General features: G+C 40.8%; 2 protein-coding genes across 3 annotated transcripts in view; one reads left to right on the top strand and one right to left on the bottom strand.

The window, feature by feature from the left end:
* HPS5 (HPS5 biogenesis of lysosomal organelles complex 2 subunit 2) overlaps positions 1-17,009 on the bottom strand; it is a 41,644-nt gene extending 24,635 nt beyond the window's left edge. The window contains exons 1-9 of one of the 2 annotated variants that reach the window (XM_065937277.1): positions 16,888-16,940; positions 11,342-11,420; positions 9,477-9,640; positions 7,123-7,233; positions 6,890-6,954; positions 6,243-6,435; positions 4,838-4,971; positions 1,318-1,530; positions 932-1,003 (exon numbers count right to left, since the gene is read on the bottom strand). In XM_065937277.1, coding sequence (XP_065793349.1) covers positions 932-1,003; positions 1,318-1,530; positions 4,838-4,971; positions 6,243-6,435; positions 6,890-6,954; positions 7,123-7,233; positions 9,477-9,584 — 896 coding nt within the window. In that variant the 5' untranslated portion in view covers positions 9,585-9,640; positions 11,342-11,420; positions 16,888-16,940. Of the gene's footprint in view, positions 1-931; positions 1,004-1,317; positions 1,531-4,837; positions 4,972-6,242; positions 6,436-6,889; positions 6,955-7,122; positions 7,234-9,476; positions 9,641-11,341; positions 11,421-16,887 lie in introns of both variants that reach the window. The other variant, XM_065937279.1, reaches the window with a different exon arrangement.
* A 321-nt stretch (positions 17,010-17,330) lies between these two features.
* Positions 17,331-26,815, top strand: part of GTF2H1 (general transcription factor IIH subunit 1) — a 31,675-nt gene continuing 22,190 nt past the window's right edge. The window contains exons 1-2 of the mRNA XM_065937280.1: positions 17,331-17,484; positions 24,405-24,573. Coding sequence (XP_065793352.1) covers positions 24,420-24,573 — 154 coding nt within the window. The 5' untranslated portion in view covers positions 17,331-17,484; positions 24,405-24,419. The remainder of the gene's footprint in view (positions 17,485-24,404; positions 24,574-26,815) is intronic.

The raw sequence follows: 26,815 nt of genomic DNA, 5'->3' as shown, positions 1-26,815 counted from the left end.
ACTCTTTACAATTGACTTCCAAATATTTCAGTGTAGGTAGTGCAACATATACATACATTAGTTAAGGGCAATTAGTTGACATTTCAAGTGCTTTGTTTTTTGTTTTTTTAATTACATTCAAAGAGAGGTTAGTCAGCCTTTGAAATACTCAATCAGGAGCCAAACTCCAGACTACCCCATAAGAGCTCTACAGAATGTTTCCTGAATCTGCATTAAAGATCTTGTTAATTAGCCTAAGGGATATTAGAAATAATATCCTATTGCTGAAATAAGAGAAGCTCAAGACATACAGACTGACTGGAAACCATACACTAGACACTCCCATGCTTGTAGAACGAGCTGGAAGAACTGGCAAGCCCAGCAGCTAACCGCTCTCAGTGGCACTCTGTGCTACCACTTAATAGTAGACCTTTCTGTACCTAACCCAACTAGAAAGCTGGCTAAACTCTGACATCAGAACATGGCTGGCTGGATCCAGCTTGAGCAGATCTTTCATGCAAAGCACCTAAAGAACAGGAAGCTGAAATTTTATGTTTACAAGAAAAAACTCTACAACTACTTTTGCACCTGCTTGCTAAGAAGCATACATATGCAGCAGATTTCAGTCTGAGGCTAGTTTTCATTGTTGTATTCCACCAGGGAGGGGAGGTTATGAAAGAATGTGTACCTATAGCTCTGAGCTCTAATTGTCAGATGGACGCAACAACTATAAAGTGTTCAAGTGGTTTAGGGCAGTTCAAAACAGAAAGGGAAGTGTATTTCTATGCTTTTTTTTCATTCCTCTTATATATAGCACTTTACACAGTCGTTTCCTGATTCTCTAAAAATGATTTAGTACAAAAACAAACTTAAAAAGCTAACTGCCTCTGAACAAGAAACAGATGAAGGTTTTTTTTTGTTTGTTTTTTAAGGCTCAAAAAGAGAAACTTACCTAAGATGTAAGAGTTTGGGGAAAGACAAAGACTGGGAGGATCCAATCGTATGATCATACTGAGGTTCTGATCTAGGAAGTAAACATGATTAATGATTTAATCACAATATAAAAGTATCTTTTTCAATACAAAGGAAAATTTCTGCCTATAAAACAAATTCAAGAGCCAGTTCACTGTATTTGCTCTTGTTCAATTTGCTTTAACCATACAAAAAATAAATGATTAAAGACTTTTAGGTTTCTTTGAATCTTTTTAAAATAATTCTATTTCACTCTTAAAAGGTATGATAAAATCTTTGCTGCACAGAGAACGTCAGAGGTTTCAACCCAACCTCCAACCCATGTAAGTTCCTCAAATACTTTCTGCTGAACATACAAGTCATTACCTTGGATTAATCACAGGAAGAGGTGGTGAGGAGAGGAGTTTCTTAAACTGATGTGTGCTTAAAACTTCTCCATCAAAGTTCACCTCCCACATCCTGGAGCCGGGGCGAGCACAGTATATGAGGGGCTGCTGGCCTGCAGAGCACCTTCCCGGCAGGAAACAAGCTCCATACTCTCCATCTCTTTCCTTGTTTCCAATTTTCCAAAATTTCTCTCTAACACCCCCCACGAAAAAAGAGAAATCATGTTTACTGACAGACACGTCAAAAGCACTGGCACTGCAAATCCGCATGGCCGTAACAACCCCACCACAACATCCTCCCTTTCTTCATATTAGCAATTTACTGGAACGAACAACAGAATGGAAAGATCAAAACAGGGTTACAACTCTCATTTGCCATTAACTATTTCTGTTACAGGAAGCAAAACACTTCAGGTTAGTACTCAGTTTATTAGCCACAGAATGAGGGGTCAGAGTTAATGTGAAGGCTCTTTTTCAAAACTAAAAGATGAGTGCTACCAAACCATTTCCTACACCCTTAAATCCTACTGACTGCTCACCTTGCTTCTCAGTTACCCTGTGGAGGCCACTCATTTACTCTCCAATCCTGTCTCCAGGCCACTCGTCTGTCACAAATACCCAATAAACGCCTCACTCTTCCCTCAAAACGCTAAGTCCTTCTGGAAGCCTGTACCTTGGAACATTCCGCTCCCTTAGGATTACACGAACTAGATGTATAAAAGAACAGCACATACAAAACTGCCTGAGAACATGGAGGGTGAGATGAGTATGGCTCTTCCCAAACACGCCTTTATTTTTCACGAGCTAACTCCATCCTTCCTCCTCTGACAGTCTTCTCTGACTCCTACAAGCAGAATTTCAGGCTTCCCACGCCATGTTTTCAAAGCATTCACCACATTGTATGTGGTAGTGGTGTCTACTTGAGCAGTAGGTGCTAGTGGTAAAGAGCCCACCTGCCAATGTAGGAGACATAAGAGACTCTGGTTCGATCCCTGGGTAGGGCTTTTGATCCCTAGGTAGGGAAGATCCCTGGAGAAGGGTATGGCAACCCGCTCCAGTATTCTTGTCTAGAGAATCCCCATGGACGGAGGAGCCTGGCAGGCTACAGTCCACAGGGATCGCAAAGAGTCAGACACGACTGAAGCGATTTAGCATCCACGCACACACCCTGCACTTAACTTGCTTCATGAATAAAACAAAACATCAAATTTACTAGAAGAATAGTTTTAAGGATTAACTAAAATAAGCCAGAAATGTATTTTATTTCCCAAATAATTAACGAAACCATAACTACTTCTATTGCTCTGTACGCACTTCAAAGCACTTTCACATCCATATTCTTCTAGTAAAGCTCATTAACAATACTGACAGAAAGTAGCAGGAAAAGCAACCTCCTACCTCACTTTGGTTAGTTATCAGGAGCCTTGGTTTGAACAAAAAAAATGTTTGTTTCGAAAGGAACATAGGTGGAAACAAACAAAACTTTAACATAAATAAAAGATTTTAATTATTGTACTATCCATGTTCCCCCAAACTGAATTCTAGCTAATGAAGAAGGCATTTCTAAAACATGTTATTTTTGCAGTTGGCTATCCTCGTAACCAACTCTAGTCACAATCCTGTGAAATGGGAATTAGCAACTATACTGCACAGATATAAAAATAAACCTCCATTTATTTAGCTCTTTATACCATTTCACTACATTCTCAAAACAACCCCAGGAAGGTGTTAACTCAGTCCAGTGTTCTGACCACTTGTCAGAATGTTAGTCAAATTTCTGAACTGGACTGTGTGGTAAACAGGAAAAACCACAGATGAAGAATATTTATGAAATTTGTGAGGTTAATTAATATTTTATCAAAATCTCAAGGGTAGATTTAATGGCTAAAAGGTCCAATGTCAAAGGATAAACTAGAGGTGACTGAGGTACAGAAAAAGCACAAAGTCAAGACAAGAAGATTCTATTCTGCCTCCTCCAGCTGTGTGATGTCAAGCAAGCTCTATTACTCACTAGGTCTAGGGTAAAAATGAACAGGTGACACTGGATGATGTCCAGTTCTGTAAGTCTAACTTCACCACTGATCCACAGTCTGAAATAAATCAGAACCAAGTACATCCCCCTTCCTACTAATTCCGGGTAAATGGATCCTTTGCGTCTCAAAGCCTTGCTCCACAGCTGTATACCTAGGTTCTGATACCAGACACCTGCAACCTGCTATTACTGGTCTCATTTCCACAAGTCTTTCTCATCCCAAGAAAACAAAGTGCAACCTCTCCTCACCTTCTCACAAGATAGAAGAACCCCCAGAAAGACATAAAAAGTTTACAATCCTGGATAATTCTAAGAGGACCAATTTCCAAACCCTGATTTTCCACATGTACACTTCCTTAAAATGATCTGAGAGCCCATGTACTTAGAGTGACATTTAGAGCTGTCACTCTCAGTATGGTGCAAACTTACACCAATGTGATCCCCAGCAACTCCCATCTCAAGCCAGCTGGACACATCTTGGAATATGCCTAATTCTTTTTTCGCTGCTCCCCAAGAGGCTGTACTTTCCTACTAGAACAGCCTCTCCCCTCCTACCCCTGTGCCTTCAAACTTCACCTACCAAACCTCCTCATCAAGTTACTGAAGCTGGCTAGCGGACTCACAGGGGTTTATTAAGCCATTCTCTCTTCTTTTATATGTTCTCAAAATTCTCCATAATAAATTTCTAAAAGAGGGAATGGGTTCAGAGGAATATGGTAGCTGGCCAAGGCTACTGGAAGGGAAAAGGCAGGGTGGGAGGCAGTGAATATTTCTATGCAGTTAGAATGGCTGAGGAACTTAAGCACAGTGATACACGAGATTTACTCATTTCAAGCCATTTCCTGTTCTGTTCTGGTATTTCACAGCCACCACCAACACATTCCTTTGCCATTCACAGGTCTTTTGGCTCGACCCTTGAGATTTCATTAAATAATTGTCAGCTTCACAAAGTTTTCAATTATTCTTCACCCAATTTTACCTTTTAGTAAAATTCTATTAAATACACAGCAAAATTCCCTATCACCATAAAACCTGAGCTTCTGAGCCATGTGGGAGAGCAGTTCTCCTGGGTTCCATTATCCTTGTTCTCCACCTGGGCACCTTTCCCAAAAAGTCCCTTGCTTTTCCAGCAAAAGAAAATGAAAAAAAAACAACTACACAGTCAATTTCAACAACAACAACAAACTCAATCAAAGAAGACTCCCTGATTTCCCACACAACAACAGGCCTTTGTTCAGCCTTCCTTCATGGCACTTAGACCAGGCTTCTTGGTAGAATGGAGTATTTGCCTTAGTCACCCACTGGACTCTCATCTATATCCTCTCTGCTCTCTAGCATCAACTTGCACAGAGCTGGTCCCTTATTAATATCTGTATAACTGAATTGAAGAAATTGGGCGAGATGACTTCTAAGTCCTTTCCAGTTCTGAAATTCTATATTTCCAATGACTCATGGTTAGTAAGCATACCTCTCAGTGTCACACAAGAAGGATCGAGTAAGCGAAGATACAAGTAGTCTTCCATCCAAATAATCTAACTGGACAACACAGGAATCAACTGTCGTTATTGTCTGAACAGGGAACATCACAAAGGCAGCAGCTGCCTAAAGGGGACGTGACAAAAAAATAAAATTTATCTTTATGTATACACATAATCCTCCTCTCTTTACCTTTTAAATGAAAACAGCTTAGAGGGCAAAACAAAAATTTTAAATGGACCAAAATTAATTTGCCTGTTAGACTATCAAAGTTTCAGCCATTCATTTCGTGAAATAATTTTCTATGTAACTGAAGAGGAGGATTCTTAAGGCTCTGTTTATGATTATCTATTCTTAGAGTTGGAATAAAAAAGACAAAATAAGTCTTGGAATATGTGAGAGAATTGTTTACCTATAGACAGTACTTCTCCACTTGGAAAAAGACAAACTAGGGCTAAGAATCCCAAATGTATTTTAGATGAAAAATACATTATGAATCAAGTGGTAACTGTGATGGGTCACCATGAATATTTCATTAACACATCAAGAATACTCTGGGGACTTCCCTGGTGGTCCAGTGGCTAGGACTCTGAGCTCCCAGTGCAGGGGGCCCAGGTTCAATGCCTGCTCAGGGAGCTAGCTCCCACATGCTACAACTAAGACCCAGAGCAGCCAAATAAACAAATAAAATTAAAAAAAAAAAAAAGAATACTCTGATGTGTTAACTAAAATAATTAGGCAATGGTATTTAGATCTCTTCTAATCTGCCACGATCCTCCAAGGAAATAAGCCAATGAGAGACAAGTTCCCCACTTCTGATGTAACAGCTTTGGAAAAGGAGGACAGTGAGAAGAAGGTCCGCTGTCTTAATGACAAACTGGAGCATTCCAGGAAGCCTCAGGACCCACACTGCTGAGCCCAACCCAGGGGGTACCTTTAAGATTCCATTCACAAGTTACATCCATCCTGGAAGAAAGTATACCTGCACTCAAGAATTTCTTCAAACTGGGGACCAGGAGAATAGGAGCCTGGGCAACTGGGCATTCCTCCATGTCTGCCATTTTATTCACATAACTAACAAACAGGCATCTGTTCTTCCTTGACAGCCAACTATTAAAGAACGCTTTATTTAAGTGGGCCATCCAGGTGAATTATGGAGTAATGTGATAGACAACGTGCAAATTATGAAAGTTAGCTCACAGCCATTCTGCAACATGACCAAGATAAACCAGGGTACCATACATACTACACGCAAACAAGTTTTCTCAAAATTAATAGTCTGGGCCCCAGATAATTCCGCAAGACATACAGATCAAACTGTGTTCTTTAATTGAAATTCTGTAAGACAACACCTTATATATTCACCCACTTACACAAAGCACTGAACTGGTTCTCACCTTTGTTTGCTTAGAAGTGTTGAGTTTGATGGCAGAAACTTTCCCCAAATGATCACCTACAAATACTCTAAGAATAGCTGTATCCCAACAGAGAGCTGTAACTTTCCGGCCTTTGTGTTCTGAAGACACATAAATTCGTTCTGGTTTCCCACGACGCTCTTGATTTAATTCCCAAACAACTACAAGACCTTGACTGCAAGAATGGAGACACAGAAGCAAATTTTTGGCAGTGGTGAAAAAGGTACAATTCCGCTGAATCACAGTATCAACTATATTAAATATATAAGCATATTCTTATTCTTCAGAAAAGAGAAAGTAGAAAGCCAAGATATTAATCTCCTTGCTTGAGTCCACCAATCCAATACAATACAGAACTTTGAGGTTCTAAATTACCCTACCTTTCTATTTTGAGGTCTCAGAAATGTTGCCTCATATTAGTGTTTTCCACAAATCGTATGGTGACCAAGTGCGCACCTTGGTTTGCTTGGGTCTAAATGGTTTCCCAGGTCACAGGACTTTCAGCGCTAAAAAAGGGTGAGGCCCAGGCGCACCAGGATGGTTGGTCACCCTAATACATACACAACCCCACATTTTTCAATTTCAGATGCATTTGGGAAAGATCAGATAGCTTCAAAACAGTTTCTCACCTGGTCGCCACAGCAACATAATCATCATCATGTAAACAGCAGGCGATCTGAGAAATTGCACCTTCCTAGAGCACAGAAGGAAAAGTATTAGGCAGCTCCTCAAAAATGGGTAATTTACTACTCAATCTCAGGTTTTACCTTCTTCTTTTATGCCAAATGATATTTACAATGGAGAACTCACATTTATGACAGATACTCTAGACGGTACATGACAGGGCAACCCTTAATCTTACCCTGTGAGAAAGAAAAAGCCTGTGCTTCCAGCCTTCTTTCTGAATGAGGTTGAGTCCTCCGCCTGAGCTGCCTAAAGCCAGCCATTTTCGAGACACAGCTATGCTTGTGCACTAGGAACATGGAAACAGACAAGTGAGCGACTCAGTCACGCAGCAAATAAACTATCTACGGAAATAAGATCCTGAGAACCTGCGTCAGGTTCCTGCCCACCGCCCTACCCACTGCCCAGTCAGACACAACAGGATTCAAGCTCTTATTCTAGAATAGTGAAGGATACAGAACAAGGACATTTCAGTTTTAACTTTTTAATTGATTCTCAAAATGGCTAAACAGGCTCAATTGTATAAATGAGTAATTTCCCCCTTTGGCAGAAGCCAGTTACTAGCCCATTCATATCTTCTGGGCAATTCAGCTAGGTCATTCCAATGCTGATCACAATGATGGAAGATCAAGTACCCAGGGGATAAAGCAACCACTTTAACCATCTGTTCAGGTAAATCCTTTCTAGTCTGTGTGATGAGCACTGAAAACCCACAGCTCTGAGAGCAAGTGAGACTGTAGACGACACAAATACAAGTCGCTGTACTATGACATCTCCCCACACCTTCCTCTCCTTATACATCAGAAAAAGCAGTGGCCATGCTGTGCCCAGTACATTACGGTAAAAATTACTGGTTGGCAAACCAACATATTCCCAATCCTCTTCAACCTTGTTTCTTTCCACTATAGAAGCTGGAAAATCCAAATCTTCACTTACCCAGTTTCTTTTGCAGCTAGGGGGAGACCTGGGACTCAAGTCCAGCTAATGAGACTATGCCCCATGGGGCCTTCCTGGAAAACTCTGCCCTCTCAGATAAATGGTAGAATCTGAAGGGGAAAAAAAGCCTTTGCCTCAGGCACCTCCATCTCACTTGAGCTGCTGCTGGAGATAATCAAGAAGCCAGCCCACTTATCTTGCAAATGTGACCAATGGTCAATACACAGAAACTAGCAGAGCAGGAAAGACAGAGAGCCTGGGTCCTAAGGAATATCAGTGGCCACCACACTAAACCCAGAAACAACGACCTCCAACCAGGTTACAAGCACCTTTATTGCTTGAGCCATTACTGAGGAGATTTTCTGTAACTTGCAGCTAAAAAAATGTCAGCTATCAACCCTCCTAACTGTTGCTCATATTACTTTGCCGATTTCTTCCTGTTACTTTGCTCAGAGGCTAGAAGGGTGCTCTGGGGTGAGGAACTGGTTATGAGACTGTTCTTTACCACGTCATTCCTGAGTTCATCAAATGAACTCAGAGTGTCAGAGAAGCTCATACTCCTTCCCACAGAACTAATTTTTGGCTAAGTTTGTAATGCTAAATTTTAGTTCTGTTCCCTAAAACAGAGGGGGTACATCAAATTTCTTGTTTTGAAATGAACTTCATATAACTGCAATGGTTCTTATTGTTCAAAAGGCAATGAGGTATACTCATTTAAAGTATGTTACCTAGATGCCCATCAGCAGACGAATGGATAAGGAAGCTATGGTACATATACACAATGGAATATTACTCAGCCATTAAAAAGAATTCATTTGAATCAGTTTTAATGAGATGGATGAAACTGGAGCCCATTATACAGAGTGAAGTAAACCAGAAAGATAAAGACCAATACAGTATACTAACGCATATATATGGAATTTAAAAAGATGGTAATGATAACCCAATATGCAAAACAGAAAAAGAGACACAGATGTATAGAACAGACTTTGGGACTCTGTGGGAGAAGTTGAGGGTGGGATGATCTGAGAGAATAGCATTGAAACAAGTATACTATCAAGGGTGAAACAGATCACCAGCCCAGGTTGGATGCATGAGACAAGTGTTCAGGGCTGGTGCACTGGGAAGACCCAGAGGGATGGGATGGGGAGGGAGGTGGGAGGGGGGATAGGGATGGGGAACACATGTAAATCCATGGCTGATTCATGTCTATGTGTGGCAAAAACCACTACAATATTGTAAGGTAATTAGCCTCCAACTAATAAAAATAAATGAAAAATAAAAAATAAAAAAAAATAAAGTATGTTATTTTCAATCAAATATTACTTTCTGAGAGAGTTTGGGGGAGGGGGTGGATTCAGTAGTCAATATCATGATTTACAAGGATGGGAAAGAAGAATTCAATCAACTGCTTGAAAAATAAATCAAGAAAGCACTAAGAAAATATTACTTCTATGCAAAGTATTACAGCAGAGGTAAGAACACCCAGGATTCTATAAAAAATAAAAAATGGGGGGAGGGGTGCGCATATGTAACAGAAAGAGCACCAAAATATGAATATGAAAATAAAACTTATACAAGGATCAAGAAAATCACCTTTAGACGAGTGGAGTCCAGCCTCAGGGCTGAAAGTAATGGATCCAGAGACTCAAATTCTGCAAGAACATGGCTGTAGGACTCTGGTATCACTGGTACAAAAGTCATTTACCCAGAGAGATGAAACTTCGTTGAGGGACAGGCACAGCAATCCTGAATGAAATCTGCAGAAATATAATTTAAGAAGCTCACCTCTCTTTCAGCAAGCATTAAACAAACAGGTGTTACAGCAAAGAACAAAATCTGACTCCACGTTGGATCTGTTCCTTTTAACCTTTGCTCCCTATTGCTGTTGCTATCCATACATAATGGCCTGCCTCAAGGAACCCTGCCCCTCTGCCTGAATCTTAAACCAAACTGCCTTTGTTCAGGACCCTCTCCACCTGGGCATGGCTACAGGAAGCGGGAAATTAACAGTCCCCTCCCTGACGTCGGCCATTCCAGGAGATAGTTGCAAGATTAATAGCCTAATTTTTACTTTACTTCCTCACCTTCCTCCCCACCCCTATAAAACAGTCTGGTATCCAGACCCCAGTAAGATGGGTTATTTTGAGACACGAGTCTGCCATTGTCTCAGTCAGCCACCTTTCCAAATAAAGTTATTCTTTGCCTCAACACTTCTGTCTCTGATTTACTGGCCTGTCAGGCAGTGAGCAGAGCAAGCCTGGACTCGGGAACAAGTGGAGAAAACAAGGAAACATGAGAAGGACAAGAATTCCCTCCTCTGGAGCTGCCTGGCATCCAGGTGGAGAGAAAACATGTACAAGTAACATTATGTGTGACAGTCAGCTTGTACTGTATCACTCCCTGACTAAAACTCCCAGGGAACGAAATCCAGACTCTCAAGGTTCTCCACAATCCTATCCTACTCTATTTATCTAGCAGTATAAAAGAGACCCTGCAGAACATAAGGGGAAATTTTGTCAAGCTCCTCTAAGGTAAAATAGCAACTCCAGCTGCAATGCCTTGGGCTATAAATCATCTGTCTTTAAGCCTCTCACTACATTCAATGGTTATGAGCCCACAATTCAACAGTGCTTAATAGGAAAGGGCCTCTGGATGGCTTCCTCCAGCCTGTAAGTGAGAAGTCGGATGCTGAGAATTAAGCACTCCAAGGGGAATGAGAGCTTCACTATCAGACCTGATAGGAAAAGATAGGAGTAAGAATTCACATCCCTGGGATTGCAAAAGTCAGACACAACTTAGTGACTAAACAAAAGAATACAAGGGAGCAAATGCCAGCTCCCAGTGAAGACTTTGTAAACTAACACTCTTCAACAACACTAAAGTTTATGTTTCTGTCAAACTATATGAGTTTCCAGAAAAAAGAAATAGAATTTAAGAAAATTCTACCCATTAATTTTCACTTTTCCTCAATGTTTTGTTACCTATCAAGCTGAGAATAAAAAGCAAATACCACGGAAAAATTCAGAAATAATTGTTTATACTTGTTTTTAATTATTTACACCTTGTGGTTTGGTTTTTTTTTCCCCAAAAAACACATGTATTTACTCACTCATTTATTCAGCAAATATGTACTTAGCACCAACTATGTGCCAGGCATCCTTTAAGGTCCCAGAATTACAACAGAGGACAAAACAAGTCCTAGCATTCATGAAGCATACTTTCCAGGGGCAAAACACATATAGAAGCTTACAATACTTTTTACTGCATACACATAACATAGTTTTATTTTCTGCTATTAATGCTGTTTTTAATACAGCTTGATCTCTGCAAGAATGATGTTCTGGAAAAAAAAATCTTTAGTAGTTCTCCTATACTCAAAATATTATTTAAAAATCTTCTCTCATTCTTTCACCCATTCACATTATTAAGTATTACAGACACAGAAAAATCAGGCTCACCAGACAAACAGCTCTGCTCACCATCCAGTTCTACAAGGGTTGTCTTAACCTGCTGCAGTTGCTGACCCACCAGGGCACTCTGAGAGGAAATTAAGTCGAAAGGATGAGGCCCACTGCTCCGGACAACAGGCCCCTCAAACAGATGTTTATCTCAGGAAGAATTTTAATCACCTCAGATTTTTATACCTCCCCATACATAGAAAAGCACTAAAATCTGTTCTTTGTGATTAGCAGTAGTCTTCTACCAACATATAGGCTTGCCTGCACTTATTTCCTAGCTAAAATTCATATGTAAACTGTCTTCTCAACATCTTCTAGTAAAATATGAGGCACAGTGGTACTAACAAGACAAAATAATTCCAGAAAGCAGTCATTTTATAATCAACTAAGGAGGAAAGACAAATCACACACACACACCCACACCCACCCCCAAAAGGGGAACAAAAGCAAAGTGATACCTCAGAGCACAGAGGACAGAGGGATCCCACTGAGCTAAAAGTAACCACAGAACACTTTCTAAGGGAAGGAGCACCAGAGCTGAGGAAAAGGCAAAGGGTGACAAGGCAGCAATGAGCCAAGTATCCACTGCTGTTGCTCAGTCACTAAGCGGTGCGGGGTCCGACTCTTTAGAACCCCATGGACTGCAGCCCACAAGCCTCCTCTGTCCATGGGATTTCCCAGGCAATACTGGAGTGTGTGGCCATTTCCTTCTTCAGGGGATCTTCCCAACTCAGGGATCGAATCCGTGTCTCCTCCATCGGCAAGTCAGAGGATATATTTGGAGAATTTAAGTTTAGTCTTTGGTTGAAACACAGGATACAAGCAATGGAATAAAAAAAGACAATGCTGGATATTAATTCAGGTACAAGTTACAAAGCACTGTGAATCTCAAACCAAGGAACCTGAACAAATTATAATTTGGTAAGCAACAGAAAGGCACTGAAGTACTGGTAGTACTGGTAGACCACATAATTTCTGTGAAGTGCTATGGGAAGACACCAGAAACCAAGGACTTGAGAAAAGGGGTTAGAAGTGAGAAACGAAAGATAAGGACTCAAGACATCTTGTGGAGAAGGTGAAAACCTCTCTTGACCTTATGAGCAGGGGAGACTCAAACAGACATGTAGGTAGTAAGTGAACAGAATTTAGAATGATAGGGACTGAAGATACAAGAAAAAGAAGATGAATCACTCTGTAAGATCCTAAGGAAGATAGAAAGGAATGACATCAAGACCACAGTGGCTATCTCTTCCACTTGCAAACTTAAACTCTGATATGGATAGACCATTTGGCATTGATCTCAGTGAAGAGAGAATGGCCTGGAAATTATGACCTAATCGGGTAAAAAACCTAGTTTCTATTTCTCTGAAAAAGACTTAATGGAGATGAGAATGAAAGGAGAACAGCATCTACAACGTCAGTTCTCAGGAGAAGCTGCTGGGTGTTAGCGAAAGTGAAAGTCGCTCTGTCCTGTCTGACTCTTTTTTTTTTTTTTTTTCTGTTATTTTTTTTTTTATATTAGTTGAAGGCTAATTACTTTACAACATTTCAGTGGGTTTTGTCATACATTGACATGAATCAGCCATAGAGTTACACGTATTCCCCATCCCGATCCCCCCTCCCACCTCCCTCTCCACCCGACTCCTCTGGGTCCTCCCAGTGCACCAGGCCCGAGCACTCGTCTCATGCATCTCACCCGGGCTAGTGATCTGTTTCACCATAGATAATATACGTGCTGTTCTTTTGAAACATCCCACCCTCACCTTCTCCCACAGAGTTCAAAAGTCTGTTCTGTACTTCTGTGTCTCTTTTTCTTTTTTGCATATAGGGTTATCGTTACCATCTTTCTAAATTCCATATATATGTGCTAGTATGCTGTAATGGTCTTTATCTTTCTGGCTTACTTCACTCTGTATAATGGGTTCCAGTTTCATCCATCTCATTAGAACTGATTCAAATGAATTCTTTTTAATAGCTGAGTAATATTCCATGGTGTATATGTACCACAGCTTCCTTATCCATTCATCTGCTGATGGGCATCTAGGTTGCTTCCATGTCCTGGCTATTTTAAACAGTGCTGCAATGAACATTGGGGTGCACGTGTCTCTTTCAGATCTGGTTTCCTCAGTGTGTATGCCCAGGAGTGGGATTGCTGGGTCATATCTGTCTGACTCTTTGAGACCCATGGACTGTAGCCCGCCAGACTCCTCTGTCCATGAAATTTTCCAGGCCAGAATACTGGAGTGAGTAGCTGTTCCCTTCTCCATGGGCTCTTCCCAACCCAGGGATCGATCTCAGTCTCCTGCATTGCACACGGATTCTTTACCATCTTGAGCTATCAGGGAAACCCAGTGATAGTGCTACACCCATTCCAAATTTATACCTTCCCATGTGCTTACTATCTCTAAATAGACGCTTTACCTCCCAGACCTACTTACCAAATTCTTCCCAGGTTTTCAGGTCTGGCATAAGTTCCACTTCTCATAATTCTCAAAGTGGAAGACTCATAGATAACTCAGGGCACACAGCCACGTAATTCAAAAATTAATCTGAATTAAGGTTCTGGATCCCTGAACATTTTCAGGAAGGGAAAGGAAGTGCTCCCCCATTATACAGAGTGAAGTAAGCCAGAAAGATAAAGACCAATACAATATACTAACGCATATATATGGAATTTAGAAAGATGGTAACGATAACCCTATATGCAAGACAGAAAAAGAGACACAGATGTACAGAACAAACTTTTGGACTCTGTGGGAGAAGGCGAGGGTGGGACGTTCTGAGAGAATAGCATTGAAACAAGTATACTATCAAGGTTGAAACAGATCACCAGCCCAGGTTGGATCCATGAGACAAGTGCTCGGGCCTGGTGCACTGGGAAGACCCAGAGGGATGGGATGGAGAGGGAGGCGGGAGGGGGGGCCGGGATGGGGAACACATGTAAATCCATGGCTGACTCATGTCAATGTATGACAAAAACCACTATAATATTGTAAAGTGGGCTGCACAGCCCACTCCTCCACAGCTCACACCATTATAAGGTACTTTTTTACTACTGGGCTGAAACCTGATGACTTGGAGCTTTTATTCCCAACTGTGGCTTCTACAATTTAAGAAAATGTCTGCATGCGTGCTAAGTCGCTTCAGTCGTGTTTGACTCATTGCAACCCTATGGACTGTAGCCCTCCAGGCTCTTCTGTCCGTGGGATTCTCCAGGCAAGAATACTGGAGTGTGCTGCATGCCCTCCTCCAGGGGATCTTCCTTACCCAGGGATCAAACCTGTGTCTCCTGCATTGATAGGCAGGTTCTTTACCACGAGTGCCTCCTGGGAAGCCCAAGGAAATGTTTACTCCTTACAAAACAGTCCTTCAGTATTTGAAAAATGTCATGAGGTCTTCTAAAAATCTACCACCACCAGTTTTTCAATCATTCTGACCTGACAATTTCCAAATTCCTCTCAGTTCTGATAAGCCTTCCACACAGGACCTTTAGTTTGCCTGAACATGTCCTGTCCAGAATCGAACAGAAGACTCTTCAGTAGCTTGATAACCAGAATAGAGTAGAAACACTAACTTCTTTGACCTGGACACTAAGTTTCTATATTACATCCTAAAATAGTATCAGAGGCAGTTTTTTGTTGTTTTTTTTTTCCAGGTATGTTTTTAAAGTAGCCATGTCACACTTCTGATTCAACAGAGCAAGAAGCTAACTAACACCCAAAGAAATTTTCAAACAAAATTAATTTAATCTTCCTAGCTAGTACCTGGGCTTCCCTGGTGACTTAGTGGTAAAGAATACGCCTGCCAATGCAGGATACACAGATTCGAACCTTGGGTTGGGGAGATCTCCTGGAGAAGGAAATGGCAACCCACTCCAATATTGTTGCCTGGGAAATCCCATGAACAGAGGCGCTTAGCGAGCTGTTATCCATGGAGTTGCAAAGGAGTTGGAGACAACTTAGCAAGTAAACAACATCAGCCAGTACCTAGATACAGTAGAATGGAACTCAAATTGAAAGTTGCTATTAATCAAATTCAACAATGGATATAAAAAGTACCCAGAAATTTTTAAGCTGTTCAAACAAGAACAGCAGAATGTTGATATTGGTTAAAGTTTGGTTAGGTATACATGAGGGTTCACTATACTATCCTGTTTATCTTTGTGTTTGAAATTTTTCTGAAAAAGATTTTTTCTTGAGGTACATACAGTTAAATTACAATGCTGTTAGTTTCAAGTATACAGCAAAGTGATTTAGTCATGCACATATATGCATTCAAGACTTTTAAGTAAATTCGTAACAACAAGAATCTCTGTACAAATGTTTCATTCTATAAGCTTTCTGTGCCTCCATGGTTTAATATATGCTGTTTCTGGACTCTTCCTCCACAGAAAAAACCCGTCTCTCCACAAAACTGAGTTTAACTATTACTTCTGTCACAGTTAGCCAAGCAAAACACTAAGCAGAGGGTGGTCATAAATGCTTACCAAAGACAATGAAAAAACCTTCTGAAGAGTTGGTTTACTAAAAGGTCACAGAGCTCATAAGCAGAGGTGAGACTAAAACCCACTAATCCTGAGTCCAAATCTAATTACCTTTTCATTTCCCCTATTGCTTGATGGCAACATAAAAGAGCAATATGATCAAAAAAAAGGTTTTTCTCTTGGCCTAGTACTCATTTTACTGAACCAGTGTTTGCTGTGTGAAAACCCAATGCAAATCACAGCGTTCTCTTTTCCCCACTACCTAGTGAAAGGAAGAAGAGGCAAGAGAGAGAAAAAAAGGAAGAAAAATTAAACATATTATGCCAAGAGGAAGTTGGGGATTCCCTCATAATGGGATCTTTCTATAAAGAAGGCTGAACGCCAAAGAACTGATGCCTTTCGAACCGTGGTGCTGTAAAACACTCAAGAGTCCATTGGACAGCCAGGAGATCAAACCAGTCAATCCTAAAGGAAATCAACAGTAAGTATTCTTTAGAAGCAGTGATGCTGAAGTTGAAGCTCCAATACCTTGGCCACCTGATGCGAAGAGCCGACTCTTGGGAAATGACCCTGACCCTGGGAAAGACTGAGGGCAGGAGAAGGGGCGACAGAGGATGAGAAGGTTGGATAGCATCAATGACTCAAGGGACATGAGTTTGAGCTAACTCTGGGACACAGTGGAGGACAGCGAAGCCTGGCGTGCTGCAGCCCATGGGGTCGCAAAGTCGGACACGACTGAGTGACTGAACAACAACCCAATAAGAGAACTCCTCTCTACTTTAGACCAAGAAATGGCGACTCACTCACTCATGCACTCAACATGCCTCGCACGCACCACTGCAGACATCTGACCACAAGCTCCCTGCCTAGCGGAACCCCTAACTTAACAGCAGTTAACTTTAATACTACATTCAGATCTCTTGAAAGAAGTCGCGATAATCAAGTTTTCAAAGCCAGGCTCACAGCCTGTAGATCTCAGCCCCTCTCCCCCACCTCTAGGCCAGCAGCCCCCAACTTTCTGTGGTTCACAGCCTCTCTCCCGGTTAGGCGCCCGCACACTCACCCAGCGCTAAGAGCCGCACCTGAGCTTCAGTCTTCCCTCCTACTCCTCCCCTCCCAGGCGTACGTCATCCCGGAGCGCCGGGGACGCCGGGACAAAGCTGTTAACGGTACTTCCTCGTCATGTGATGGGTTACGCCCTGCTTGCGCGTGGTCCCTCCCCCTCCGGCCGCGGTCGCGATTACGCTCTCTGCGGCCTGCCTGCTGCCGGCCGAAGACGCAACGCCGAACGGGACCGGAGGAGCCCTAGGCCAAAGGGGTGAGACAGCCAAGTTCCTGGGACCTTTCACCGCCTAAAGCCGGCGAGAATAAATGAAGCAGGCGGGCACCGGCGGAGGAGGGAGGGAACTAGCGGAAGGTGTCATGGCGGCCGCGCTCTGGGGTCACGTGCCCCGCAGGCCCGCCTTGGTACTTCCGGTCACGTGCCCTCAGAGTTCTCGCAGCCAGCGATGGAGGCGAGACCCCCTGGTAACAGAGGCGGTGGCGGCGGCGGCGGCTACTGGGTTTCAGCCTCTTTCCCGCAGCATCTTTAAGAAGCTCAGCGGAACTCGACTCGACCCAGCGCAGTAACTTACTCCCTGCCCAGGGCTGTCTCCCACTGGTAAGTTTAGACCGAAAAATGGGGGTGGACGGGTGGGTGATGAGCTGACAGGCCTGGGGGCCGCAAGACGGCACGGAATCTGCCCCTTTTTCCTGTATCCCTGTCGCCGTTGCTGCAATTCCCAATTCTGCTGTCTTGGTTAGCCCTTTATTATTCTGAATAGAGGAAGAGGCGACCCCTAATCTCCTTGTCTATAGGAAGCCAACCCCTCCACTGAAAGCAAGGACTCAAAGATGTACCCAAAGCTGGGATGAGACTTGGCTCATGAGGGTGAAGGACGTGGAAGCCTCTCTCTGGCTGAGGAGCCCTTCCCGTTAGAGAAACTGCTATTGAGTCTTTCGGTTTCTGTAAGGGAAAAGCTTTCATCTTAGTTCCACGCACCTTTTGCTTCGCTTGTCAATCCTGTCCCTCTTACAACGACCTTAACACCTGTGCCAGTTCACCCCACCCCCGCCACTCACACACCAAGTTTTGATCTATGCCCAACTTGATCATGTTTAAGCACCAACACATGGAAATATATAATTTATTTTAGAAATTCCCCAAGGCTAAATTGTGTAAGGAAGTGTTTTCGGTTGACTCTTAAACACCTGTTTTAGGGTCTATAAAATGAGGGGGGAGGGGGACGGGAGGAAAGAGATAAAAACTTAACCTTTTGCCCATTAGCAGACCCAGTTTTAAAAACATACCAAAACTGTGTGGTTTAAAGTATACCTTGCAGTAAGTACTGACTCCATAAGGAAGTGGAACAATTTTTCCTCGTGAATTCTTATCAGAAACCCCAGACGTATAAAGCAGCATGCTGTGGTGGAATTGCATTTGGGAGCACCCATCCTACCCACTCAGCCTCCCCTCTTGGAACACAGCTTGAAAATCACTGAACTCGACTTTGGTAACTAAAGCAAGGTTGCCAACCCTAAGGGAGATTTTGAAAAATCAAAGATAGAAAAATGAGATGGAGGTCGCAGCAGAGGGAAGGGTAACCTCAGGCTTATGGCATACAAAAGGAGTAGACTCCAGAAGGAATTTTGTACCTTTTAGCAGACCAAAATCCCTGGTTTGGAAAAGGGGGAGATAATTTGGAGCCATTAAACCTGTTCTGCTACTCTGAACCAACACTTAGCAGTGCAGCAGATTGAAAGATTTGAGTCTCTTCTGGGTGATATTAATAATAAATACGTATGGTAGTGTTCATGTGGGAAAAAAAATCCACACAAGTGCAGAGAGAGCTGTTTAAAAATACTAGAAAGGTTGATGCAAAGAGAGGAATTGGTTAAAAACAGTGCACCAGACGATCGCCTTCAGTCAGTTGTGGCTGCTGCTTATACCTCCTGCTCTAAAGGCTCATATCTTCTTCCTGATTGTCTGTACATCTTTTATCCCTGCTTTTCTGTGCTACTGGTTTTTCCCTCACCATCAGAAGTTGTCAGAGCATTTTGCCCGCTATTTCTACTTCATGGATACTGTTACTAGAAGTGTCTTTAGTTCTTTCCTCCTTGCTCCACTTTGATTACCAACTGATCGCTGTCCTCTCACTTTTGGTATCCTATTGTTGTCAGCATGCAGCATTTATTAGTGAATACAAGCATACACTTGCTTCTGTCTTGCGTCTCTGTCGCATTTTCCTCCTCCTTCCTCTCCCTGTACTGCTGTAAAATGAAAAAGTGCTTGGTCTTAAAATTTCTACTTCAGTTATTCCATTTAATGTCCTCCTTACATATGTGACTATCTTTAAAACAGTACATTTTGGTCACTCTTTACATACTTCCAAGGTCTTATTCCCTGTAGTGCTGAATTGTTAACATTTTTTAGGCTTGCCTAACGGCAAGCAGCATTCCAGATCTCCATTTTGTGTGCTGGCAGACACAGAAGCACTTTCTCTAATAATAATCCTCCTTTTAGAGAGTGATACGGAATTTATTTCATGTGTCGCCTGTTTTGTTTTCCTGCACCATTTATCTCTCACGCTGGAAAGGGAATGGAAATGCAGAGATACAGGATGTAGGAAATGGAAAGTTAAAGATTTCTGGCAAGTAGTTTCAAATTATTCTTACCCCTGTTTACTTATAAGCCAGTTATTGGAGTCTCTGAGAAATAGTACTCTGATCTGTGAATTGAGTTCCTGGAGTTTAGTCCAGAATGTATGTACAAAGGTTTCTTGTTTCTTAACCAAGATTATACCCTTTTAACAGCAGAGATCTTCCATAAACGTCACAGGTGTTTATTGGACTGTTCCCTCGGGCTTACATATGCTGCTGGGCCCTGTATTGCCATGAACAACGTATGCAGCCTCTGCCTTTCTTTATGAAGCTTGCAGTCTTTCCAGAAGACAGACATTAAAGAGTTACTTTAAAAATTAATTACAGTAGTGATAAGTGCTGTAAGGAGAAGAACAGGAAACCTTGCCTGGTGACTTTGAAACTTAGAGGAGACCAAAAAATGAGCACAAGCAAGTTGATGGAAAGGGAGGAGACGGTGTTCAGGCTCAGTGCAAGTAAATATTTAACTGCAAGTGAATTAATGCCTTTGCTGGAGGATTTTGCTATTTAAAGAAGTCTTGTGGCAGATTATTTCATAAAGTAATCTTTTAAGTAAAGCTAGATCTCCAGCAAGCCGCTTTATTTAAATGTAACCACATCAGTATTTTTCCTAAGCAATTCTACTAGAAAGAACTTTTGCCTCCCCAAGGAGCCACCTTCAAGAAAAATCTAGAAATCTTAGACACCATTGCAGGATGGTACCACTAGTTTTGTTAAACTTCCTAAAACTGGTCCTTCTATGGTTAACAGAGGTGCTGCAGATGAGCAGGGAAATTTGCCAAGCAAGTTACCTTTAAGACAGTCGACTAGTTATTCCTTCTATGGTTAACAGAGGTGCTGCAGATGAGCAGGGAAATTTGCCAAGCAAGTTACCTTTAAGACAGTCGACTAGTTATTCCCAACTTAACTCTGATGCACTTGTAAAGCTCCCTCTAAATGGATTTTAATATGAATGATTTTACCTTTTATTTTTCCCAAATTGATTTAAAGTAGCCAACTAATAGTTCTATTAATCTAATTTATCCTCCACTTTACAGTTCCCCTGTCTTCATTCATCTTTCTTCCTTACCGACCCATCTCAGAAAAGTTTTTCTGTACTTTTCCAAAGCTAACACTTTTACTTGTCTCTGTAAGCCCAGTTAATTGGGGACTTTCTCTGTCAACTGTCCTTGCTTTTCCTCCACACATGGACATACTTAAAATTATCCTATCATTATTTGTTTATCCCCTTCCACACACCCTCCCCTCCTGTCTTTCTCAGATTTTAATTCATGTTTCCTAAAACATGCTTCCTGTGGTATCCAGTTTAATTTTACAAAGTTTAGATAAGTTTCTTTAATTTTGTAATAATTAATGTTATAATATTAATGTTAAAATAGTTAATGGTTCCATAGATGTTATAAAAATTACTCTAAGTTAAAGTTTTAATACTAAATAAAAATAATATGCACATTACAAAACTTGAAAATAACAGTTGCTTTAATTCTTACCCACACTAGCCACCTGTAACATTTTCCCATGTTACCTTATAGATACAGTTTGATAGATCATAAACTCTTGGAAAGACTTTTTTTTTAGGTATTTAGTTACTTGACTGCACTGGGTCTTAGTTGCGCTGTGTGGGATCTAGTTCCCTGACCAGGGATCAAATCCGGGCCCCCTGCATTGGGAACCCAGAGTCTTAACCACTGGACCACAAAGGAAGTCCCTGGAAAGACATTTTTAATAACTTTTTCTCATTACAAAATACAGTGTTTATTGTAGATAGTCAAGAAAACAAAAAGAACATTCAAATCATGTGTAGTCCTGTCACCATAGATAACCACTACTAAATTGGGTATATGTCTTTCCTGTCATATATATTTGCAGAGTAGCATAATGGAACTCCAAGGTCAGACTGACCCAGATTCAAACCCAGTTCTACTTCTTGATGCTTTGGGAAACCTTCTGGATTTCTTAGACCCAGTTTCCTTTATCTGCAGAATGGAACTAATAATAGAACCTACCTCAGGATTGTTAACTGGGGACTCAATGAGATAATACCTATAAAGAATTTAGCCCAATTCCTGGCATGTATTACAAGCATTCAATAAATTTTAGATAGGTTTTTTAAAATGTAAGAATATATAATCAAACTAAGGTTTTTTGTTTGTTTTGAGCACCTAGCAGGGAATTTTTTAATGGCATTAAATAGTCCTTTAGGGACTTCCCTGGCAGTCCAGTGGTTAGGACCTTGTGCTTTCACTGCCAATGGCCGAGGTTCGATCCCTGGTCGGGGAACTGAAATCCCACAAGCCGCAGCACAACCAGAAAAAGGAAAAAACAAACACTTCTTTAAAATCATGGTTTTTCAAACTTTTTAAGCAACAGTAATCAAAATCTCAGGAGGACATGAAATAAGTCAGTTAAAAGATGTCATTAAGAATTTTAATCCTTTGTCATATATGATGTATATTAAAGCTGGAGGTTGTAAAGTAGCATGGGAAAATGCTTTCAATGACAAGTAAGTAAGTTGATTAACAGGGCATTTTTTAGAATTCTTTTTTGTTACTGGACTTAATGAAACTCAGTTCCAGCATTTATAAATGCCTGCATAATACAGACTGTCTTTACCTGCATGACTTAGCGGCACCTCAGACTCATTTTCAGAGCTGAATTGCTTGTCTTCACTTACAAACTTGTTTTTTCTTCTTACTGTTTCAGTAAATGGCATCACTATACTCATGTCAGTAACGCTTAGAAGTGGGGTGTAAGCAGCTCTGACATCTTCAGCACAACATCTATTAATTCTGCTTCCTCAGTACCCTTCCTTGTCTCTTCCTCTCCATTCTCACTGCCCCCAGCCTGCTTCAGACCCTTTTGGTCCCTCTCTTCAGTCTCTCTCATATTGTCTCAGATTAATTTCCTAAAATACAGATTGCTCCCTCATTTCAGTCTTTTAGAAGTTTTCCGTTGTCAGCCACACAGTGGGGTATTTTCCATTGTTTGCCTCCATCTTAACTGTTCAATTTCACATCCCACTGATCCCCATTATGAATTTTGTGCTACATCCAGAGCAAACTAGAAACCAACCCTAGCCCCAGTCCTCCAGTTCCAAACCTTTGCCCCAAGCCATTCCCTTTGATTACAATGCTTATTTTCTTTTCTGTCAAAACCCTCATTTAAGGCCCAATTCATGAATAACATATATTAAAAAAAAAACAAAACTACTGATTCATGTAATAATATGGTGAGTTTCAAAAAGCCAAAAACAAAATCATAGTGCTGCATGATTCCATTTCCAGTGAAATCCTGGAACAGACAAAAACTAACCTGTGGTAATAGGAATCAAAACAGTTGCCGGAGGGTGGGAGGAAGAGAATAGACTAGCAAGGGACGTGAGAAAACTTAGGAGGGTGATGGAAATGTTTTCTCTCTAGTTTTGGGTAATGGTACATGGGCATAAATGGTTGTCAAAATGGATCAAACAGAACACCTAAGAACTATGCATTTTGTTGTTTTGTTAATTATAACTGTATATTTCTTAGTTGCCCTAAGGTATCTATGACAAAGCCTCTTATATGAAGAAGTTAAGTGCCTGAGTCCTAAATCAGAACATTCTTTAGTCTCCCTGAACTTTACACATTCTAGTTTGTATACACTCATAGGCCTGTCTTGCTCACTAGACTGGAAGCTTTCTGAAAGCAGAAATGGCCACCGGCAGACATTTGTCATAATCCTAGACTCCTTGGCTCAGTATAGAGCTATTGAACAAATGTGTTCACACTGACTCTTCTCCACGTGGGGGTTGGAGTAACCTGTAAGGAAACTTACAAAAGGGAAGATCTGGCTAATAAAAATGCAGGTAGTCAACTTCAGAGAAATTAAAATTTGAGTCTTTCTTTAACTTGTGTTTTTGATATTTAAATCACTGCCTCAGTGAATAAGAAATATTACAATCAAGCTTCACTTGTTTGCTCAGATTTAATTCTTATGACACCTGTGTATGTTAATTTCTCTGAAATTACAACTTACACCTGAACAAGTAAGTCTTTTTAAGTTATATTTTAAGTCATTGCTTTGAGGATGAAAACTAAAGTCATAACTTCACCAGAAATGGCATATGTGCCCTTTGTGCTACCAGTTTCCCCATCCCAGCCCATGGCAGACTTCATCACTTGTGGCATCTTTCCTGCTGAACCCAGACTCATTCTAGATAGCCACACTCAAGGCGCTAGGATTTGGGTTGGGTGGTTCAGGATCCCAGAATTGGGGAGAAGTTGGGGGAATCTCCAGGCAAACGTTTGCTAGGTAATGGATTAGCCATATGCAGATGAAACTAGCAGTTGAAGACGTTTCATTGTTAAAAGATGTCGGAAATAGTGTCTGAAGTGTTAAGTGTTAAATTATTTCAGTTTTATTTTTAAGTGCACAGAAAGAACCTTAGACCAAGTTTTTAGATCTGGGAGTGGCTTTAGGAAGGCTGCACAAGCCCTGTGGCTCTTGGTTTTTTCAGTTGAAACAGTATGAACCGAATTGTCCAGCAGTATAATTCTAAAGTTTTACAATTCCAAGAATAAGTTATAGACCACATATTTGTAGTCAAATCATACATTTAAGATTTAAGAATATAACTGAGGAAAATAAAAATAAATCAAAAATACTTTGATTAGCATATGTAGAAACGGTTTGAAAACTGGCAGGTGTGTCAGTTTTAATTGTTGTATAAATTCACACCTGTGGTATGAGCAAAATGAATTTAAATTTTAAAGGAATAGCACAATACTTCAACTTTGAATGAGGGAAATGATTTTTTTTTCCCTTATTACTCATTTTAGACTTAGAAAGGACTCAAAATCAACAAATCCAACCCTAATTGAGATGTGAAATCTTTTTTTTTAGCACCTTCTAGCCGTCATGGCAACTTCATCTGAAGAAGTTCTGTTGATTGTAAAGAAGGTGCGACAGAAGAAGCAGGATGGAGCTCTGTACCTCATGGCAGAAAGAATTGCTTGGGCACCTGAAGGCAAAGATAGATTTACCATTAGCCATATGTATGCAGATATCAAATGTAAGTCAGCTATACTAAGGTGTGATATATGTTGTTTTTGTTAGTAATTTTATAAGGAGACAGCTTATACTATCTTTGTGGATTTTCTGTTGTAATGTCAAAAAACCAGTTGTATTGACATAATTACAAAGTGGGGTCACTGAATGTATATTATTCTATCACCTGCTTTTCTACAATAATAGAGTATGTACAACTTCACATGTAAATCTATCTCATGTGAAGTTCTCCACACATACTTTCTTTTTAAGAGTTGCCTAATAGTCCACTGGATGGATTTAGTTGTTTATTTAACCTATTGAAGGACGTTTAGGAAGTTTCCAGAATTTTTTTATTGAAAGCAGTGTTGTAGTATTGACCTGTGCACTAATATCTTTTTGAGTAGGTCATATATATGGGATACACCTCTTCAGTGGACTTACTGGTTCAAATGGTTCATGCATTTAAAATCTTGATAGATGATGCCAGATTGCCCTTAATAAAATTATATCATTTAAGTAAAGTTGTCTAATCTTCGGTGATGTGGACATCATCTATTGAGAAAATAAGCTCAGTTTTATATAAAATGTAGATGGGAGAAATACAGAGCATAATATATTTATATTCTTTTTATGATTTTCAAGTATGAAAGCTAACATCAAAACCCCTTCTGTTTTCCAATTAAATTAACTTTGAATTTATTACCCAAAGGGTAAGGCACTTTGTGGCTCAATAGTTAAGTTTAAAGGCACCAAGTGAATCCTGAGATTTAGAACCTTTACTCTGAAAGGGATTTCTGCAGTTCACCTATCTAAAAGATCTTGAATAGGAGGGATCCCAGGGGAGTCTGGGCAACAAAGCCCTTGACAAATTGTGGTATCTTATCTGTGACCATTAAAATGAATTCATTTATCTTCCTGGATATGAGATTCTTCTCCTAGATAAAATCCTTTGCAGATTTCAAGAAATAAGACACTTTAAAACAGATAGTCCTCAACTTGCAAGAGGTCAGTGTACAAAGGTCCTTTGTATATGAACAGTTCCCCGAAGGGCTTACCTCTAATTTGCTGCTGGAAATGACCAAGAGCTTCATCTTTTTTGGGGGGGTTTTTTGTGTGTTTTTTTTGTTTTTGTTTTTTTTTTAGTTGGAGGCTAATTACTTCACAACATTTCAGTGGGTTTTGTCATACATTGACATGAATCAGCCATGGAGTTACATGTATTCCCCATCCTGATTCCCCCCCCCACCTCCCTCTCCACCCGATTCCTCTGGGTCTTCCCAGTGCACCAGGCCTGAGCACTTGTCTCATGCATCCCACCTGGGCTGGTGATCTGTTTCACTATAGATAATATACATGCTGTTCTCTCGAAACATCCCACCCTCGCCTTCTCCCACAGAGTCCAAAAGTCTGTTCTGTACTTCTGTGTCTCTTTTTCTGTTTTGCATATAGGGGTATCATTACCATCTTTCTAAGTTCCATATATATCTGTTAGTATGCTGTAATGTTCTTTATCTTTCTGGCTTACTTCACTCTGTATAATGGGCTCCAGTTTCATCCATCTCATTAGAACTGATTCAAATGAATTCTTTTTAACGGCTGAGTAATATTCCATGGTGTATATGTACCACAGCTTCCTTATCCATTCATCTGCTGATGGGCATCTAGGTTGCTTCCATGTCCTGGCTATTATAAACAGTGCTGCGATGAACATTGGGGTGCACGTGTCTCTTTCAGATCTGGTTTCCTCAGTGTGTATGCCCAGAAGTGGGATTGCTGGGTCATATGGCAGTTCTATTTCCAGTTTTTTAAGAAATCTCCACACTGTTTTCCATAGTGGCTGTACTAGTTTGCATTCCCACCAACAGTGTAAGAGGGTTCCCTTTTCTCCACATCCTCTCCAGCATTTATTGCTTGTAGACTTTTGGATAGCAGCCATCCTGACTGGCGTGTAATGGTACCTCATTGTGGTTTTGATTTGTATTTCTCTGATAATGAGTGATGTTGAGCATCTTTTCATGTGTTTGTTAGCCATCTGTATGTCTTCTTTGGAGAAATGTCTGTTTAGCTCTTTGGCCCATTTTTTGATAGGGTCATTTATTTTTCTGGAATTGAGCTTCAGGAGTTGCTTGTATATTTTTGAGATTAATCCTTTGTCTGTTTCCTCATTTGCTATTGTTTTCTCCCAATCTGAGGGCTATCTTTTCACCTTACTTATAGTTTCCTTTGTTGTGCAAAAGCTTTTAAGTTTCATTAGGTCCCATTTG

The sequence above is a fragment of the Muntiacus reevesi genome, chromosome 5 (genome assembly GCF_963930625.1).
Source record: "Muntiacus reevesi chromosome 5, mMunRee1.1, whole genome shotgun sequence".
NCBI lineage: Eukaryota > Metazoa > Chordata > Mammalia > Artiodactyla > Cervidae > Muntiacus > Muntiacus reevesi.
Note: the sequence above shows the minus strand (reverse complement) of the source record. Positions and strands in the feature narration are given on the sequence as shown.